The sequence below is a fragment of the Lagopus muta genome, chromosome 3, assembly GCF_023343835.1.
Source record: "Lagopus muta isolate bLagMut1 chromosome 3, bLagMut1 primary, whole genome shotgun sequence".
Lineage (NCBI taxonomy): Eukaryota > Metazoa > Chordata > Aves > Galliformes > Phasianidae > Lagopus > Lagopus muta.
Genome location: NC_064435.1, coordinates 22,245,498 through 22,264,928, shown reverse-complemented (window position 1 = coordinate 22,264,928; position 19,431 = coordinate 22,245,498). Strand labels below are relative to the sequence as shown.

At 40.5% G+C, this 19,431-nt stretch overlaps 1 protein-coding gene across 3 annotated transcripts in view; it reads left to right on the top strand.

The window, feature by feature from the left end:
• Positions 1 to 422: 422 nt before the first annotated feature.
• The window catches only part of MTDH (metadherin), a 31,855-nt gene continuing 12,846 nt past the window's right edge, over positions 423 to 19,431 (top strand). The window contains exons 1-6 of one of the 3 annotated variants that reach the window (XM_048940001.1): positions 423 to 994; positions 6,437 to 6,541; positions 11,402 to 11,483; positions 11,949 to 12,128; positions 13,513 to 13,581; positions 15,634 to 15,885. In XM_048940001.1, coding sequence (XP_048795958.1) covers positions 602 to 994; positions 6,437 to 6,541; positions 11,402 to 11,483; positions 11,949 to 12,128; positions 13,513 to 13,581; positions 15,634 to 15,885 — 1,081 coding nt within the window. In that variant the 5' untranslated portion in view covers positions 423 to 601. The remainder of the gene's footprint in view (positions 995 to 6,436; positions 6,542 to 11,401; positions 11,484 to 11,948; positions 12,129 to 13,512; positions 13,582 to 15,633; positions 15,886 to 19,431) is intronic. The other 2 variants (XM_048940000.1, XM_048939999.1) reach the window with 2 other exon arrangements.

The window sequence follows — 19,431 nt, the reverse complement described above, 5'->3', positions numbered from 1 at the left end:
GACTCAACCTCAGGAGTCGTAGAACCCTGGCATTCTCTGGCCTGACAGGCCCAAGAAGGTTATCCTGTCTGGAGCCGTAAGAACAAAACCCTGTAGGATCTACAGGCCGAGAACAGGGAGTGGCGAGAGCAGACGCAAACCAGCGTTCCGCGTACCGCGACGCCCGAGATATGTTGCAGGCGAAGTGAATTAAAGGCGGCTCACGAACGGGGAAGCAGCCCCGCCGCTCACTAGGCAGGAAGGTCACAGCTCCCTCCCGCCGGCTGCCACGTCGAGACCGCCCGCCGCCCTGCAACGTCTCCACCGCGAGCAGGACGGGGTGGAGAGAGGAGGAGGAGCAGAAGGAGGGCGGCTGCTGAGGGGCGGGGATGGCGGCGTCGCGCTGCGGCAGGCGGCCGGCGGGGCGGTGACGTTGGCGCAGGGCGGAGGGCGGGGAGGAGGAAGAGGAGGAGACCAGGCGCTTTCGGAGCGGGGGCGGCCGCGTCCCGCGTAGCCTCCGCGCGTCTCCTCCGGGTTGCTCTCTCGGGGCCGCGATGCGTTCGGCTTGAGCTCTCCCTCCGCAGCGCTCCTGCTTCGGACCTCTGCGGGGCGAGGGGCCGCGATGGCCGCGGGCGGCTGGCAGGAGGCGGCGGCCCAGCAGGCCGAGCAGACGGCGGCCCGGGTGCGGGACGTGCTGTCGGGCGGCCTGGGCCTGCTGCGCACCGAGCTGGGCCTGGAGCTGGGCCTCGACCCCCAGGGCCTGCCCACCTGGCTTGCCCTGGCGCTCCCGGCCGTGCTGGGGCTGGCGCTGCTGGGGCTGCTCCTTGCCGCGGCCTGCGGAGGAGGGCTTCGCAAGAAGGCGGCGCGGAGCGCGGCCGAGAGGAAGGGCGACGAGGCGGTGGCCCTGACGGCCAGCGGGGGCCCGGGCAGGGCGGCGGGGCCGGGACCGGGGCTGCTGAAAGGCGAAGAGCAGAAGAAGAGGAACAAGAAGAAGCTGCAGGAGAAAGCGGCGAGGGTGAGGGGCTGGGGCTCTGGGGACCAGTTCGCGCTGCTGCTCCTAGACGTGGGGCTGGGCGCCGTGAGCCCGGCTGGCATCGCCTGCGTGTGGGCTTTGTGGCACGGCGCTGCTTCGAGAGCCCGGAGCGGCAGCGAGGCGCGAGAACGCCGTGTTGGTAGTGAGTGAGAAATGCAGCGCTGCTTTCTCGAAGCGTTCTGATGGTTCTACGAATTACACGAAAGCAGTATTTATAGTTCTCTCTCTTTTTTTAATCGTTATTAATCTAAAGGCTTGCTGGGTGGGGAACTGGCAGCGGAGACCTCGTTCTGGTTTAATTTTAAGGCAGGAGGTGCAGCCCGGGCAGGTACAGACGGCGGCATTACGAGCCTCGTAAAAGCTGCAGTGATTCAAACTTGAAGGCGTTTTGTGGCGTCTTTTCAACAGAACGCCTTAACGTCGGTTTGGCGGTGAGCTTCCCTCGGTGGGAGTATGTCTGACTTAGTTGGTACAGTAAGGATCATCTCCTTTAATAAGGAAATCTCTCTGAGAAGCCCCTTAAAAACAGATCGTTCCTGTCTTTTTTTAATTCTGCATATGTGCTGTGGGTGCCTGGTGTCTTTGACGGTGTTTTTGTGACAAAATTAATAGATGACAGAAATTATCAGCTGCTGGCAATTGTAGGTTAGGGACTTGAAGGAATTGCTTCAATAGCTTTTATTTTGTTGGTATGTTTGTAATCCTATTTATGTCCAAATGGATTATAGGAATGAAAGTGCAGCAGATGTCCCCTGCCTGTTACAACCATGTCTCATATTTTGCGCTGTAAAATCTGAATTATTTGCCTATGACAGGAAAAAGAGGTATGAGAGGAATTTGTACCTCTGTTTGATTCTGTGGCAGTTTTGAGGCTTGAGAAGTTTTTGTTGTTGTGTTGTTTTTTGTTTTTTGTTTTTTTTTTTAAGGTATGTTAGTTTTGGCTTCTTGTGAACAGTGCAAAAGTCTCCATGCATCACCAAGATGTCTTTGAGCAGTGAGCTACTGAAACTTGCTGGAGCTGTTTGTGCAAGTTGCAGGAGGTTAAATGCAGAGTACCAAAAGGAAGAAGCACTGTGATTCAGAGTTTTTCAAATGTTACTAGGTCTCCATTTTGGAGAAGACATATTAAAGATACAGCACTTTTCATCCTCCTGAAAGGTGAAGAGATTTAACAGATCTGTTTTATTTTCTTGAAAATAGTGCCTGTTCTCAGAAATAATCCACGTTTTGCTTATTCTGTTTTTATACTGGAATTAAAATGCTATCTCTTGCAAGTCATGACTAGGGAGGCTGAGAAATTTCTCAACAGTAGGCAGTGAAGAAATACAGCATTAACTTGACAGTGCTCTGCTGTATAGGGCTTCATGAAAGCAAGCTTTGTATGTAAACTTAACTGACGTTTTTAGTGAGTATAAATATTGTATTGTTTCAGGCTTGGTTTTCTCAGGCAAAATAGTAAGAATTGAGGCTATGTAAGAGCAAACAGCTTTACAGCCAGAAAAGAGTAAAAATATTTTTTAGCTGTGAAGCTGTCATTCTATATTCTCAAGATCTTAAAAGTTATTTTCATAGTGCTCTGTAACCATTATTTCCATGCAAAATTTGGGGGGGGGTGGGAAACAACTTTCTCAAAAAAGAAAATGCATAAACTAAATCATTAACTATAGTGCAAATAAGTTTCTAACAGCAGTGAAGTTCAATAGGCCTGCCTTGTGCTCATTACCCAACGTAAGCTCATAAGGACCGACTGGTGTTTGCACGTCCTGGTGTTTTCTGACTTAGTTTCACAATGAAGAACTTAGAGGAGAACTTTGTGAATTTAAAAATGGAACAGAAATTCCTACCAAAGGCTGCATGTTGGTTTTCATGTTGTATTTTTTCTGTACTGTGCTGCTGGTGATGAGGTCTGTGGAGGAAAAAGAGTAAGCCTATTATCAGTAGATTTACCAGAGGGCTTGCCATACCAGAGTCTAGATTTCCATTACAGGTATTACAGAAAGCTTAGAGCAACTGGTCTGCAGCATTAAAAAGCGCACTCCAGATGTCTAATTAAAAGCTGTAGGGTTACTTTAATGTAGAGTTACTGAGCTCATTGTATGACAGTGATGCGTAACTCTCGTCAGTCAGGCTCAGAAACATTCTTTGCTGTACCCTTTCCAAGGAGGAATATCACTGTCTTGTTTCATGAGTTTAGCTCTGTTCAGCTCTTTTATGGGTACTGTACAATCTAACTGATGTTGTTAGTAAAATAAATTTAGTTCAGTAGTGCTGAGTTGACTGGTTGCAGCAGCAGTGATGGAGTTCTGTTTGTTTACTTGCTGTGGATAGACTGAGATAAAATGAAGCTTTATGGTTTAGCATTCATTAACATTTCTTAAACCTTCAGTAGAAAAAGGTGGAATCTGTTCTTAGGTGGTATCTTCACAATCTGAAAAACGCCATGGAAACTTGAGAATAATCCTCTTCTGTTTTCTGCTATAGCTTGTAAAAAAAAAAAAAAAAATCTCTTTACGTGTGCACAAAAATACCAAACTAGCAATTTATTTCCTGTAGGTTGAACTGTACCTGTATAGTAAAAGCTACATGCTAATGCTTGCTTTCCGTACAGGCGTTGGCATTCATTTGCGAAAGCTTTCTATTTGGCCTCCTTGAAAGAACTTCTTGGACTACGTTTTTTGCACCTAGAAATATGCAGCATAAAGGCTTTTTCATACTTTCAACTGATACTCGCATGTTGTGCCTGTCAGATTGCAGGAGGAGAGAGGCTGTCGGATTGTCTGGTGCTTCAAGGGAAAATTGCTTTGTTGCTTTCTTAAAAGCTTATAGGAAATAGTGGTAAATGGATTCTTTCATTGGCCGAAAATACTGTCGGTAGGCATAGCTCTATAATGTGTAACTAAGGACTAATAAGACCCTGTAAAACTCAAATGACAGTAATTTCATTTCTGCTTTCTTAAGTGTGAAACTGAGGTATCCATAGCACTGTATTGTATTGAAAGAACACTATTCTTTTATTTTAGCACTCAATCTCAGCAATACCTTTATTCTACTTCTGGATTATCTTAACACCCTCTATAGGGAATATGGGATGAGAAAGGTTTATTTAAACAGTGGAGTTCTAAGTTCAGCAGGCAAGTTCAGAAGTTTGTTTGGAAATGAATATTATAGGCAGCATCATTCCTGCTCTGACATTATTTCACGTCTTCCTGTAGCTGTTTGAATCAGACAAAAGAAGATGATATATAATAAACTGCAGCATTTGGATGAATTAATATTGTTGATGGAAGTTGGGTATGTATCACTGTGAAGTCTTAAGCTTTGCCTTTTAGGCTGTTGTTGCATTTTTAAAAGAAATGCCCTTGAATACTATGGAGAAGCTTCTGCTACTGTTATATCCAAAAATGGTCACATGAATTTTACTTAAAAGTCTATGATTCATCTGTGGGCAGGAATAAAATGTGGAAAGCTTCCACCAAGAAGGCACATATTACAAATATTCAGGGAGAAATGTGGTTTCTGTGAGAGTATGGATTTTAGAACGTACTTGTGATGGCTGCTGTTTACGTGATCAGATGATCGAACAGTGTTTCAAGTGGTCAGTGGTTTTAAGTGGGTGAGTTTTTGTGGAGGGTTCTTACTGGGTATGAATTAGTTTATTTCCTCTGAGAAATGGCTGTTTGTTTTCTAAAGTGAGCATTAAAACTTAAATTGAAATGTTGATAAAGTGTGATTTTCGCGCTGAAGGTATGTATGTTATACCAAAGAAGCAAAGCAAAGCCCTGCGCGGAACTAAAAGAAGTCAGCGGGCTGTGAACATCTCTGAAGCAATTCTGAGAGCAGATGTGGCAGCTCTACTCTCTAGATACAGTGCTGAATAACCCACATTCTTCCTTCAGACTTGAAACATCGTTGGTTTTGCCATAGATTAAAAGGCATCCTGCCACTAACAGCAGAGCTGTATGGCATCTAGAGGCAATCAGGTTCAAGAACTCATGCTGGCTATGGGTTATTTTCCAAGATTGAATGTCAACTCCTTGGTGTCTCTGTGGAGCCTTGTTCTGGGAGCTTAGTGAGAGGAACTTCTGGATGGTTCTGAGATGCAGTTCTAGAAAATATCTTTCATTTTCAGAATGCTGAGGGATCTGTTGCAAGTTAGATATAAAAAGCCTAATTTAAGGCAAAGGAGGAGTTGAGTGACCTGATCTTTCAATTTCTATTAATAGGTACAAAATAACAAGCTGGCATGCTAGCCAGCTACAGTAAGCAATACTATGATATGCTCTGGTGAGAGCATGCCAAGGGTGCTCTGTAAGCATAATATAGCATGGCAAGACATAATTCCAGTTAAAGTGGGGAGTGGTGTAATGCAGAGGTAAGGTAGCTCATGTTTTTTAATAAACAAAATAATGATAATACGTGAATTTGTTTAAGCTTCTTTTGAATTGATCTTTTACACAGGAAACATTTTTGCCCCAGACAGTAAAGCAACTGTGAAGTAGTTATTTGTGCTTATCATGCTAAATTAGGTGAAAGTTTGATGCAGAAATCATTATGAATAACAAGAAACTTGTGTAGACACAGTATCAATTAATACCTTTGAAAATTGATTTTCACCCAATTAGGTTAGTGTCTAGCAGAATGATACTTTAGATTCTTTCAACTCTGCAAGCACAGTAACATAGTAACAGTAACTTAGATTTGTTTTAACATTACTTTAGATTATTGTCTTTCTGCATAGACAGTGTGCAAGCTAAAGCATTTGCTTTTCCTGCCAAAGGTGATGATCAGACTAATGGCTGTGCAGAGTTTAACTTCATTATCGTGGCAACTTTTGGAAAGTAATACACGCCAGTTTCCTTCCCTTTATTACTATGTGAGGGGAAAATGGTAGGCTAACAAAGTCTGACTGTCTGAACAGAACAATGGGGATAGCCTTTGTTCGTGCTGCATGTTTGACTTCTGATCTATGTTCTGTGAAGTTGAACTTGTGAAGGAAGTGAGGGTTATACACAGATTTGGAGAATAAAGTGCAGAAATTTGTTCAAGCTAGGAGTAATTTAGAAAAATTCGAGCTCATTCCTGAACTGCCACGAAGTGCTAAATATGCTCATTTAATGACTTAATTTGCAACACATGCAGATGTAGCTGTTCTGAAAGCTAGTAACTTCTTGAAATTTGCATTTTGATTAGTAATTCCTGTGAGAACGGGGATAAAATGAAGGAACTTCTGTTTTGTTTCCATTCTCATTTGTACATTTGGTAAATGTGCAATTGCTGCGAATACCTCGAGTCCTTATCCAAAATTCCCTGTGCTCACAGGTACTTCTCAGTCAACAAACAGTTGTTTCAGTAATTATGTTGCTCAAGCTTTGCTGCTTCTGCTCTCTCCAGTTTTTTTATTAACTGCCCTTCTTGTTTATGCAGCCTAATGGACGGTCTTTCCTTGATGTATCTGAGGATGAAGTGATACAGCCCGTCCGTAAGGAAAATACAAAGCAGCCGTCGGATGCAGAAAAGAAGAATGAAAAGGTCAGTTATGGGTTTGAAATGAAGACGTGGAAGTTTAATGCACATCGCTTCAATATCGTGTAGTTCTGCTTGTGATTGGAATTCCTACTGCTTATATATGAGCAAGGGGACGTGTTTCTTGCTATGAAGAGCACTAATCTAATGTGTTGGAAAGAGCCAGCAGTATTTTCTTAACTTCTGAGATCATGCCTTATCATGGGTCGTTTGCATCAAGCAAAACAAACCCCATGCTGAACACTGATAACGTTGTTAGCAATTTGGAAATGTTAATCCTAGAGAAATTAAGTTTGTTTAATCATTGCTGGCTTCTGTGGAGGTACAGTGTAATGATAGTATTGTTAAGTGGCACAACAATAGAGGAACTACTGCTGAAAGGATTGAGACCTTGTGCTTGCTTATTTCTTTTGTCAGATGTATCCACTAGTGTTTGGAGATCTTAATTTCTGGTGACAAATAAGGGCTTTGAAGTCTGGTTCGAGCTTTTTGTTATGCAAATTGAGCAGCTGTGTTAGAACATCCTTTTCCAAGCACAATCTGTAGCTTTGCATAGAAGGTAACTATACTAAGTGGTTTGTTGTTGGTTTTTTTTCCCCTAAGGACCAGTCTCTTCTAGCTTTATCAAAAATGCTCTCCCTCCTAGGCAACATAAGTGGATTTATGGTAGGCCTCTGACCAAAAATTTTATTTTGGTTCTTTTTGATAACATTGTATGTGAAATTTTCCTTCTGGCCTGAATTTCTGAAGATGCGTAATAGATATCCTGGCTTGTGCTGCAGTGAAGACTAGGCTGTCAGTTTTGTTCTGATCTGGTAAAGGTTGTTGGTTTTCTTTGTATTCTTGTGTAATAGGGCTGATTAAAGAATCACTATTTAAAAAAAATATATATATACACATATTTTGACAAAGTAATGTAACTCAAATCGTTTGATATATTTAAGCATAAATTAATAGAATCATTTTCTTCAAAAATGCATTTGCTTTGCCTTTACTGAGGAGTATTGGAAAGAGAAATTAGTATGCTCAAGCAGTCAGAAAACAGTATTTAGTTACTGTAATGAGTTTAGCTCACTCAAGCTCTTTAAGTTGCTTGACTTTTTTTTTTTTTGTTGTTTTGCAGTTAGTATGTTGGCTAAAGCACAGACTGTACCTGTGAGTTAACTGTATCGTGTCAGTTGGCTATAGAGCTCTGAAAGCTTTCATCATTGCAAACGGGCTTCTCTGTGAAATGGCTTTGCCTTAAAATTTCATGCAGCACGCTGCTTTTTCTTCTCCATGAGTCACATATCAGATTGACTTTGTGGGTTTTTTTTCAAGGGCAGAACAAAATGGAATCCTAAAGGAGTAACTGCATTTATATTCTTAACTTTCACTTTATCTTAAGTGGCTTTCCCAGTAGGTAAGGTGTTTAAATACTCAACTTGAGCCTTACCGTAAAATTGCCAGCATAGTAATGTGAATTTTGAAATGTTAAACTGAAGCTGCAGCTCTGTGAAGTCAGTACATAGATTCTTATGCTCCTTCCCCAGATTAGGTTTTCATAGCTCTTTGAGGAAGCCTGGGAAAGCATATTTGCCTCAGGAATTGATTGTTGCCCTTCAGTTAAAAACAGCCCCACAAACTTGCTGTAAGCTACGTGTAATTTTACAGACATCTAATTATTTGGTTAAGCCTCTTGGGGCATCTGTTGTGTTTGTAACATTATATGCCTGCTAAGGAGAATGTTGGGGGTCCTGTGTAGGTGTTCTTTCTTTGTATGGCTTTAGGTGGGTGGTGTAAGTTGATGGCTGGGATTTAAGCAGCGCGTGTGCGAAGATATATGTGAATAATCTGTGACCTGAAGGGTATGATTTTTATGTTACTGCTGTGCTTTAATATATGCTTTTGGTGAAAAACAGCACTTTGCTTGTTTCAGTATTTCTTACCTTTTTCAGTGTTGTGAGGTTCGTGGATGTTTTTTCACAATAGATGCTGCTGCTTGTTCTGCTTTGTGAGGAGGGGAAGCTTTGGATGATGGCTCAGTTGTGGTTGTTTCATACAGTTCATCATTTCGACACTGAATGGTTTCTTCCCTTTTTTCCATTTTAGTGACTTGCATGGTACAGAATGCTTTAGTTTTTAGTATGTGGAACTTAAAAAGAGTCAAAAAAAGTATTTTCTAATAAGACTGTAAGATCTTAGAAGCCTGTTCTGTTTGTCAGTACACAAAACTGCCTTGTCTTGAATACTAGGAATAAACAGCCAATTGGGGATGAAGAAGAAAGGCTTATTTTTCTATAGTTTGTTCTTGTGGGTTGTGGGACTGGGGTGGGAGCATTTGCTTTACAGACCTAAATTTTGGCCAGCCTGCCAAGTTCCTCATGTTCTCTTTGGCTGGTGGCAGACCCAACACTGACAGCTTTCTGTGTTGCAGAAGCTGACACTTTGAATGAGTAGGATTCTTGCAAAATGAGTGGCTCGTTTGCTCAAAAACATTTAATGTCTTTAACCTTTGGCAGTCAGTTTGTAACCAAGATAATAATGGCTGTTACAGCACTCAGTTTTGCAGGTGATGAATAAGTGGCACCTAATTATAGTTCTAGCTTTAGAGATTCAGCTGTAGTGACTGAGGCTAAGAAAGCAAGTATCTTTTCAATATTTAAATCATTGACTTTTTGAAAAACAAACCTTGTTTTCAAACCTGCAAAACATTGGATTTTCATGAGAAGTGTAAAATTTGTTTCTCTGTAAAATCAAGTTATTTAAGAAACTGAAGTTATAACTTAGCTGTTTAAGATGACTGCTTCTCTATCTGAAAGACCTGTGATGACTTCTGAGATGTTCCCTTAGTATCAAAGGACAGATGAGCAGTGATGGCTTTGTGGACATCTCTCAACTTCCAATCTCAATGTAGCTGAGAATGGAAAATGAATATACGATAAAGTCACCAATCTCCTTTCAAATTAAGTTGAAAGAAGCAAGCCATAATAATTTTTCATGTTGTCTGCTGTCATTTTTAATTCTTTACTTGGAAAGTGCTCTAGCAGGTAATCTGGGTTGTTCATGTTTTTGGAACCACTTCTTCCCAGATTGCTTTTGAAAATGGCCCTACTTTTTTGGAGACTCCAGAAGCTAAATAGCCAGTACGTGGGTAAATGTAGTCTGCTGAGCAAACTTGGAAGATAATTCTGTTTGTATGCATAGTATGCAGTAAGCAGTGAGTTAAGTGCTCTGGTCACTTCTGTAAGTGCTACAGGTATGTTGATACAACACTACATACAACCAGTGGTGTTTTTATTAGCTGTGGCGCTGCATCAACAAGCTGTGCTGCTATCAGTACCAATGTTGAAGCTATGTGGTTGTTTTGGAGCATGCTACTCAAAGGCATGTACATTACTTAGCAGTTTGGAGCCGTGCAATATCTACTGCAACTGTGGTGTTAACTTGGTTGTTAGCAATCCTAGAGAGATAGATATTCAAAAAGAGTATATCAAAGACTTGCAAATTGTGTGGTCTGAACTCAAGTGAAAAGCAGGCAATTAGGCTTTGCCCAGTTATTAGGCTTGCTCTGAATGTCCAGAAAGACACTGGTATGCTGGGAATACTGTTAGTATATTCATACAAAAAATGTGAAACAGTGAGAGCTGGAGCTTAATTTGAGTAAATAGCCTCCTCTCTTTAACAACTCGCTTTTTTTTTTTCATTGAGATTTATCTAGTAGTTCTTCACTAGATTGAAAAGCTTTTCAGCATTGTCTTTTCTTTCCAAGAAGGCAAGCAAGTCATTTTGTCATCACTTTAGCTTATCAAAACATTGAATTCTGGGGCTTTTCTATATTATACTCTCTTTTGATTCTTGTGTCATTTTTCTTTTTCTTTTTCCTCCTTCAACTACCTGTTGCACCAAAACTACTGGCAAAGGTTGTCATCTCTGTTCCTATTCGTTTACTTCTGACTGTATAGCTAAGAAGCAATGACAGTAGAAACCTTAATATAAACAAACAAACTGTATATATATTGTATGGGCTGCAATCATAGTTGCAATTTTGAAGTCATTTTCCATGCTGGAGTTCTCTTAACTTTTTTTAAAGATGTCACTGGCCTTCTTTAGTGACTGAAGGAACTGGGGCTGTTTTGTCTGGGGAAAAGGAGGCTGAGGGGAGACCTTACCACTCTCTTCCAATATCTGAAAGGTGCTTACAGTGGGAGTGGGGTTGGTCTCTTCTCACTGGTGACAAGTGAGGGGAAATGGCCTCAAGCTGTGCCAGGGTAAGTTTAGGTTGGATATCAGGAAACACCTCTTTACAGAAGGGTTGTTAAGCACTGCAATAGGCTCCCCAGGGAAGTGGTTGAGTCACCATCCCCAGATGTGTTTAAAAACCGTTTGGATGTGGTGCTCAGGGACGTGATTTAGCGGAGAGTTTTTAGAGGTAGGGTGGTATGGTCAGGTTGTGGTTGGACTCAGTGATCTTTAAGGTCTTTTCCAAGCTGAGCAATTCTATGATTCTTTTATTCTTCACATAGAACGCTATACACGTTTTGCTAGAGTGGAATCTTTCTGCCAAATAGTACATATTCCTCTGTGATTAGAACTCTCCCAGCTTAGCTTCTTCCTCTGGGATTTGTACTCTGTAGAATAAGTGCTTGCTCCTAACACTTGCATACTGTGCATGTCTTTCATGTCCCTCAGCAATCTTAGTTTGTTTAGGAATCGGTATTTTTTGGTACATTTTTCATTTTCAACTGTCTGCACAGGAGGTTTTAAGGAAAATCTATTCAAATTTGCCTGTGTTCTACTGATTGTTTTCTGTTTGTTTTATTTGAAAATCTAAACTGCTGTAGTGTTCGCTAAGTAATTAAGATAATGCTTTTTTTCTTTCCCTAGTCAAAGAAGAAAAAGAAATCAAAGGGAGATGCTAAAACAGCTCCGGATTCATCACGTCTAGATGGAAAGGAAGCTGATGAAGGTACAGAGCACAAAATGTAGTTAGGTTTATTTTGACTTCTGTGCTACTTAAGAACTACTTGCATGTGATTCAGTAATGGGAAACTCATTTTGTCATACCTACGGAATTCTGTTAAATCTGATGTTAATGGAAATCTGATCTTTGAAACAAGTTTGTTGAGTTGTTAGTGAAGCAGTTGAAGTTGTTAAACTTACAGAAACTGAGAGTAGTCACAAATAATAGCTCATTTTATCCATGTTTGCTTTGTAAGGCAGATTATTGCATTGCATCCAGAACAACACTTACCTTTGGCCAGTCACTCGTTTTCTCAGACTAATGCTGAAGTTGACTGCCACGTCTGTGGTTATTTATTTATTTTTTTTAAACTGAACCTGTTTTCAGTCTTCAGCTTGATAGGAAACAAGGTAAAACTGTCATTTTTTTCTCTTTAACTTTGTGATGTTTTCACTTTGGGGAACATTTTAGGTACCTGGGAAACGAAAATCAGTAATAGAGAAAAGCGTCAGCAGCGCAAGCGTGACAAGGTGATGACTGATGGTGGTTCAGGAGAATCAAATCTCCAGGGGACAGAGAACACAGCTGCTGTATCCATTGAACAACTCATGCCCCCACCATCACTTCCAGTTGGTCTCAGAAAAAGTAAAGGTATGATGGTTTAGAGATTTCTAGAAAACGCTTGAATGCTTAAATAGTGACTGTGTTGGAAGTATAGTTGGTATATTTGGAGATGTAACTCAAGAGAAGATTATTTCAAGCCATGTAAAGATTAGTTTTCAGTGTTCAGAAATACCATTTTTTGAGCCACTCATGTGGGAGAGCTCAGGGGAAGGCATTCTGGGGTAAATGGCAGAGGCAGGCCATACATCTCTACTCCCATGTTTGTGCTCCACTGACTCTGACCTTGATGATCCTGGAAGCTTCAAACTCACCCACAGCACTGTTGCAGCCAGCACCAATTTCTCAAATTACTGATTATTTCCTTGTGGCAAGGTCATGCCTATGAGTTCTCTGCTGAGGTCATTTACTGCTTAACATGTAGACTTTTCAGTTTCTAGTTCATTAGTGCCTGGATTGAAGTGATTCATGGTGGTGGGGCATCTGGCTGAAGTTCAGTAGTCAGTTGTGGCAGCTAAGGTTTCAGTAGGGAAATGTAAGCTTTTGTGGCTGCTGTTGTTTCTGAAAGTTGCATGGGTTTAAAGAGTGTGTAGGCATGGGAACTCATATTTGGCTGTAGCTGAGCAGAAGGTAGAAGAATACAGGCATAGTTCAGCTTTGTAGCATACTTTTAGCCTGTCAATATACTTGGCTCTCTAATTTCATGAAACTTGTTGTTCTAGAAAAGTGACAAGAAGACCAAGCCTAGCTACTGTCTTGTACTTTGGAATAATATATTGAAACTTCCATGCTTTAATGATTTGGGTTTTTTAACTGATGCTTGTTGGCACCAGTGGCTTGCTCTTTGAAAATTGGATCAGTTGTTTCCAGTTTTCCTTATTTTATCCATTTATGTACAAACATCTTCAACAAATAACTCCAGCTGTAGGTATTTCTGGCAGTGCATGACTACTGTAACCTCTTTAGACAGAGCCCCCTGTGCATATGTTCTAAGGTATCACTGTACCAGATCAATATGAGAAGAATCAGTTATGTCTCGTGTTCTCATGGTAAGGCAAAAGTTAGAAATAGCTTTATGTTTCTGAGCTACTTAGAGCTTCCCTTGGTTGGAAACTTGCAGCTTCTGTTTTGGATTTCTGCTCCTCGTTCTTAAGGAAGCCATAGCTAGAATGATTTGAAATGTGCAGTTACTGGCTGTATAGGCCCGTAATGGTCTTCAAGTGTTTAATCTGTCTATAAGAATCAACGGTATGAGAAACAGCATTATTTTTATTCTTGAGTTCCCTGGAAATAGCTTCATTTACTTTGAGGTACTGATAATTGTGTTTTCTTTACACATCTAAATAATGAATGCTACATATTTGCTGGTCTTTGCAAAAACATACTCTAGCTTTGTCTCCTACCTCTTTTCCAGGTGATACTCTTTTGAATGTGCAAGTTAGCAGCTCTAAACCTTCAAAGGGGGAATCGTCAGTTCCACAAGGTAAAAGGTTTTTGTTGCTAGGCATCCTAATTAACTGGAAATGTGTTTTAAGGAAGTGAAAACAAACTGTCAGTGCAGGATGTTGCATGGTTACTAATTTAGAACTCTATTATACAGTTGGCTTTTTTAGCTATGCAGATGTTATATTTCTAAGTTGCAGGTGGTGCTTAACATGTGGAAAGTGATCTTACATCTATTGTGGTGTATAAAACAAAAAGTGCCTAGAAATTTCATGCAGATTATCTGCTGTACACGTTACTTACAGAACAATAAAGCTTATTCTCAAGCTCTGGTTAAAAATCCCCTTGTGCTAGTTTTTCAAACTTACTTTTTTTCTGTTAATGAGTTACTGACATACAGAATTAATATATGTTAACTTATTTCAAAGATAAGTCCTGATTTTCATAGTTTGCACTCATCGCAGGTTATGCATGCTTGGGTTATTCAGCTCTTTCCATTCTCCTTTGAGAACCGTGCTGTAAATGCTTTCATTTTGAGAATGACTTTATTTGTCATATGTGTAATTTCGCTATGTTAGACTATGATTTGGGTGGTGAATCTTAGTGGCTTCTTGATAAGAGACATTGACATGGTGGTGATTAAATTTTGGCATTGTGAACAAAGGTGATTGTTTTTTACAGCCAACACTCATAGTGTTTCTTTAACCAAGAACACTCATTGTGTTTAAGGCAAGTCAACAGATGAGCTATTGAAAGCACCCAGGTCCAGAGTGCATCACTGCTAGCTCTTGAGAGCTCTGATTCACATGCTGACTTCATGGACCATAGCTCAGAAAGGAGAAGCCATATTCTACAGAGCTTCAAAGCTCTGTAGGAGGCAATGATTTAAGTTGCAGTAAGGAGTATTCTGACTGGGCATGAGAAGGAAAGTTCTTAGTAAGTTTGCCCAGAGGTGGTTTGAACTCTCAGCCTTAATCATTTCCAGAACTTGAGTAAAGCGATAACACTTTGAAGTTAACTGGGCATCAGTTAGCAGAAGGTGGAGTTTAGTGACTTCCAGAGATCCATTCCAACCTTAAGTTTTCTGTAATTTCTGTGAAAAGTTGCTGGTTGTACAAAAAATTTATGTAAGTGATGTGAGAACAGTTTGATAAACATAATCAGACTTTTACTTTAGGACTTCAGCTGTCTTCTTGCAAGGCTGCAAAACAGTTGCTTTACCAGCTATGCTATAGTTTCTGTGTGTTTGCTATTTCTGTTGTCTTCTGTGAGATGTTTATTGACGGAATGTAACAGCTCTGGAGTTGGGTAGATAAAGAGCAGTAGTTCTAGATACAGGGATTGGGATGTTACAGATGTCTGTGTTTGGAAATAGGATTTGTCTAGGAACATGTAGTAACAACTCAGCAAATAATTTCCTTTCCAGTGATGCTGCCTTGAATGTCTTTTTGCTGCCTAAGTGAAATTTATTTATGAAATAAAATATTTTGTCTGTAGCTTTTGTAAGCATGTTATGCTGATGTAGCTGAATATTTGTGTTATGTTCTTGATATACAAATATCATGCAGATTGGCAGTTTTCTTGTTTTATGATGCATATTTCTTAAAAAAAAAAAAAAAACAAAAAAAAAAACTGGTAGGGCCCTTTGAGGAAGGTTTGTCATGTTTAGGAAGTGAGTCCTTGAAAGTATGTATGAAACTTGCCTTGACTAGTAATTCCTTGGTGCAGTAGACTGTTGTAGGCCAAGGCTTGTGACCTTAGTGAGGTCTTACCATGTTCTTTTCCCTCTAAGTTGATGGACTCTAGTTAATGATAGCTATGCTGCTAGTTATTTCCACATAGCATTCAGAAAGCATTTCCTACTCCTTGGTCATTTCTTTCACTTTGTGCTTAGAGAACTGTTGTATGTTACCATAGTTACCAAAAAGAAATTACTCTCTGCTCAGTACATGAGACTCTACAAACCATCAGATCACCATGTAAGAGAAATTATCCCTTTTGTTGTTGAATTAAAAGAAAAAAAAAAAAGTTCTGTTTAATTATTTGTCCAGTTTGTATTTTAAATGCTGTTTTTATTATGCTTTTATTTAAGTTTCCCCAGGATTAAATGAAAGCCATACAGTAAATGGTGGAAGCTGGAATGAGAAGCCTGTAAAAATCTCCACACAGATTGGTGTAGGAGAGGAAAAATGGACTCCTGTTTCCTCAGCTACAGCTGGGAAGAGGAAGACTGAGACATCTGCCTGGGCCCAAGATGCTGCAGATGCAAATGGGAATGGAAAGGACTGGGGTGTAACCCTGGTGAGCAGGCCCTGGAAGGAGCGTTCTTTGTTCACTCCCATTGGTAAGCTGTTCTGAGAAAAAATTGCATCACTTAAATGTTGTTACATAATTTTTTTGTAATGAATTCCTGAATAGCTTTACGCTGCTATATATATTCTAATGTATTATATTAGAATAATAATTGAATGGTGTAGTGAAATGTGAGCTAAGCATTTTCTGTTTCTTCTAAGTTCTGATGGCTTCATCTATCATCTATGAAACATCATCTATGTTTCTGATTACAGCTTGACTGGACTTTATCTGAAATAAAATTATTTGTAGGAAGCAATTTTCTTATTTTCCTAAAATTCTGAAGTTGCATGGTTAAGTCTTTGTGGAATGCAACTTTTTTTTTTTTTTTTAACATATTTCTTAGAACATTAATGTGGTCTGTTGACATAACACAATCAAACCAGCTAGACTTAGTTTGAAGAAGAGAGACCTCAGAGAGACCTCACTGTGGCTTTCTTGAATAGAAGAGGGAACAACTGTTTATTAAGGTGGACAGTGATAGGACAAGGGAGAATGGTTTTAAACTGAGACAGTGGAGGTTTGGGTTAGGTATTAGGAGGAAGTTTTTCACTCATAGGCTGGTGAAGCACTGGAACAGGTTGCCCAAGGAGGTTGTGGATGCCCCATCCCTGGATGCATTCAAGGCCAGGCTGGATGTGGCTCTGGGCAGCCTGGTCTGGTGGTTGGTGACCCTGCACATAGCAGGGGGTTGAAACTGGATGATCATTGTGGTCCTTTTCAACCCAGGCCGTTCTATGGTTCTGTGTCTTTGGCAGGCATTTGTTTAGATTTCAGAAAAGAAAAGTATTTAGATCTTGTGGCAGATTTAGCGTTTCACTGATTTTATTTTATTTTTTTTTCCCCTTTTTTCTCATTAGAAATTATTTTTTAATCTTTTGTAGTACAATTTTTAGCCTTTGTTACTTACACCGTTCTGAATAATAAGAGATTTTTTTCATTTGTCTGTAGAACAGCCTTTTTATTTAGTAGATACTGTAATATTGTTTTTCCCACTGTTCAGATCCTAGTCACTTCTGGAAGTCATTGTTCTTCTGTAGTCAGAAGCACTGCTTTAAGTGTACACAGATTGCATTTGTCCCACATATCTTGGAGTGTGGCACCTGAATCTGGACTGTTGGAAGGATTTCTGTTGTCAGCTTTATTGTTGCCAAGTTGAAGCAAAGGCGTGCTTTGGTTTCTATATGTTTCTTCACATTCCAGAAAGCTGTATTCTGCTTACATCATAGAATTGCTTGGGTTGGAAGGGGCCTCAAAGATCATCTAATCCTAAACCTGCTGCCAATTATTTAATCAGGCACTAGATCAGGTTGCCCAGGGCTCCATCTAATCTGACCTTGAACGCCTTTAGAGATGTGGCATCCACAGCTTTCCTGGGCAGTCTGTTCTAGCACCTCACCATCCTCTCAGTGGAAGATTTCCCAGAAATCTAGTCTGAATTTCCCTTCTTTTAGTTTATAGTCATAAACTCATCCCCTCATCCTATAAGGCTGTACTTTGTATTCTAATACAGTGTTACTTACTGACTGAACATCTTGTTTTCTTATGGAGAACAGATCATGTTTGACCAGGCTGATATGCTTCTGGTAAAATGACAGGATTTGTAGATGGAGAGCAGTGGATATCCTTTTTCTATAACTTCAGAAGTGCTTTCAGTATTGTCTCTAAGAGCATGTTCTGTATCCAGGTTAGGGGGTTCAGCTATGGATGGTTGGAAAAAATGATTAGGTTCAGAGATCATACTTTGCCTAGAGGCTGACAATGGGGTATCCCAAGCCTTTATCATCTTTGTAAATGATCTGAAGGAGATGAAGTGCAACCTGCATTACGTTTCCAGATTACAGGAAACCTTGAGGAACCAGCTGATGCCATCCAGATCAGGGGTGCCATCCAGAGGGACATAAACTGGCTGGTAGAATGGCCCAACCAAGCTAGAACAAGGACAAATATAATGTGAAGTTCTGCACCTGGGAAGGAGGAAACCCAAGCTGCGGAATGACAGTCTGGGAAGCAGCTTCATTGGAAAGAAGGGAACTGGTGGACACAAAGATAGAAATGAGCCAGCTGGCCATGGGCCCTGGCAGCTGTGGACACCAGCAGTGTTCAGGGCTGTATTAATAGGAGTCAGTCAGTCAACTGTGGTAGTAATTATCCCCTTCTACTAAGCACTTCTTGGACCTAATCTGGAATACTGTACCCAGTGTGGAGGCTCCCCTGTGAGGAAAGGCTATTGATCTACTGGAATGAATGCAGCAAACTCAGAAATGGTCAGTTGTTGGAGCACTTGCCCTGTGAGGGAAAGGTAAAGGGATGAGGCTCATCTTGCCTGGGGAAAGGAAGGCTTCAGGAGGACCTAATAGCAGCCTTCTAGAACCTGTGAGGTGTTTCTGGGAAGATAGAACCCACCGTACAATGGTGTACAGTAGAAAGATGAGTCAGTAGATTTGGACTGAATGTAAGCAGAAGCTTTTTCACCACAAGGCATTGTGTGTAGGTTGCTCCGAAAGTAATGCCTCCTTTTTATTTCTGTGGAAACTACATCAGGTACAAAGGGTATAACAACTCCAGTAGAGCAAATTCCCAGCCACAAAATACTGTTTTTTACCACAATCACTGCCATTAGGTAATTCATGTGGGTGAGTTGAATGTGGCTTGTCTTTCATATCATTTTTGCCACAGCTGAAATGTACATTCATGAAGCATCCATAAATGTCAGAATTTTTTTTGGTGTGGAGAATTTCAGTGACATACCTTTATTTCATGTGTGCTACATTGTCAAATGATGTTTTGTCAGACTGCCTCTCTGCTAATACCTGACACATGGCAACAGATGTAAGGGGATATTGGTGGGAGTTCATCCTCTACTGCAATACCACCAACATCTGCCTCTGACGTTGTGGGGCAACATAATAAATAGGAAGAGTTACTGTCAGGCAGCCCTTGCACAGCCTTTTTGGGTAACCAGTCTTCATCCTTAGAAGTTTTTAACGTCCAGCTGGATAGAATGCTGTGCATCCTGGTCTGACCTCAGAGCTGGAGGAGGAGGGTGTACTGGGTACCTACTGAGATCCTTTCCATCCTGATTTATTCTGTTTTGTAGCTTGTTAAACTCCTGGTAGCTTTTATGTGTAATCGGGGTCTTACCATCTGTTCCTTTTGACACAATTGTGCCACTGGTTATTTTGTCTTGTTTTCTGCTTTATGCTTCAGAGTCAATCAAATACATCTTGATTTTTAATCGGCATCTTCTATATGTCAGATATATGACATATAAGCAATTTTCTGTAAGCTAGATGTAATCTACAGAACTAACATAAGATTTTTAATAGCTCAGGTGATTATAGTGGGGAAAATGACAGCAGTATGGGACTGAAAACACAATCAACTTCTCTAGATTTTATAGAAGAAAAAAAACTTACATATATAGGAAAGTCTGTAGAGAGAGGAAGATAGTTTGAAAATTACTTCAGTCTGATTGTTCACACATTCATGTCTCTTAACAGCACTGATTGTATCATTAATAATCAGAATAATTCAG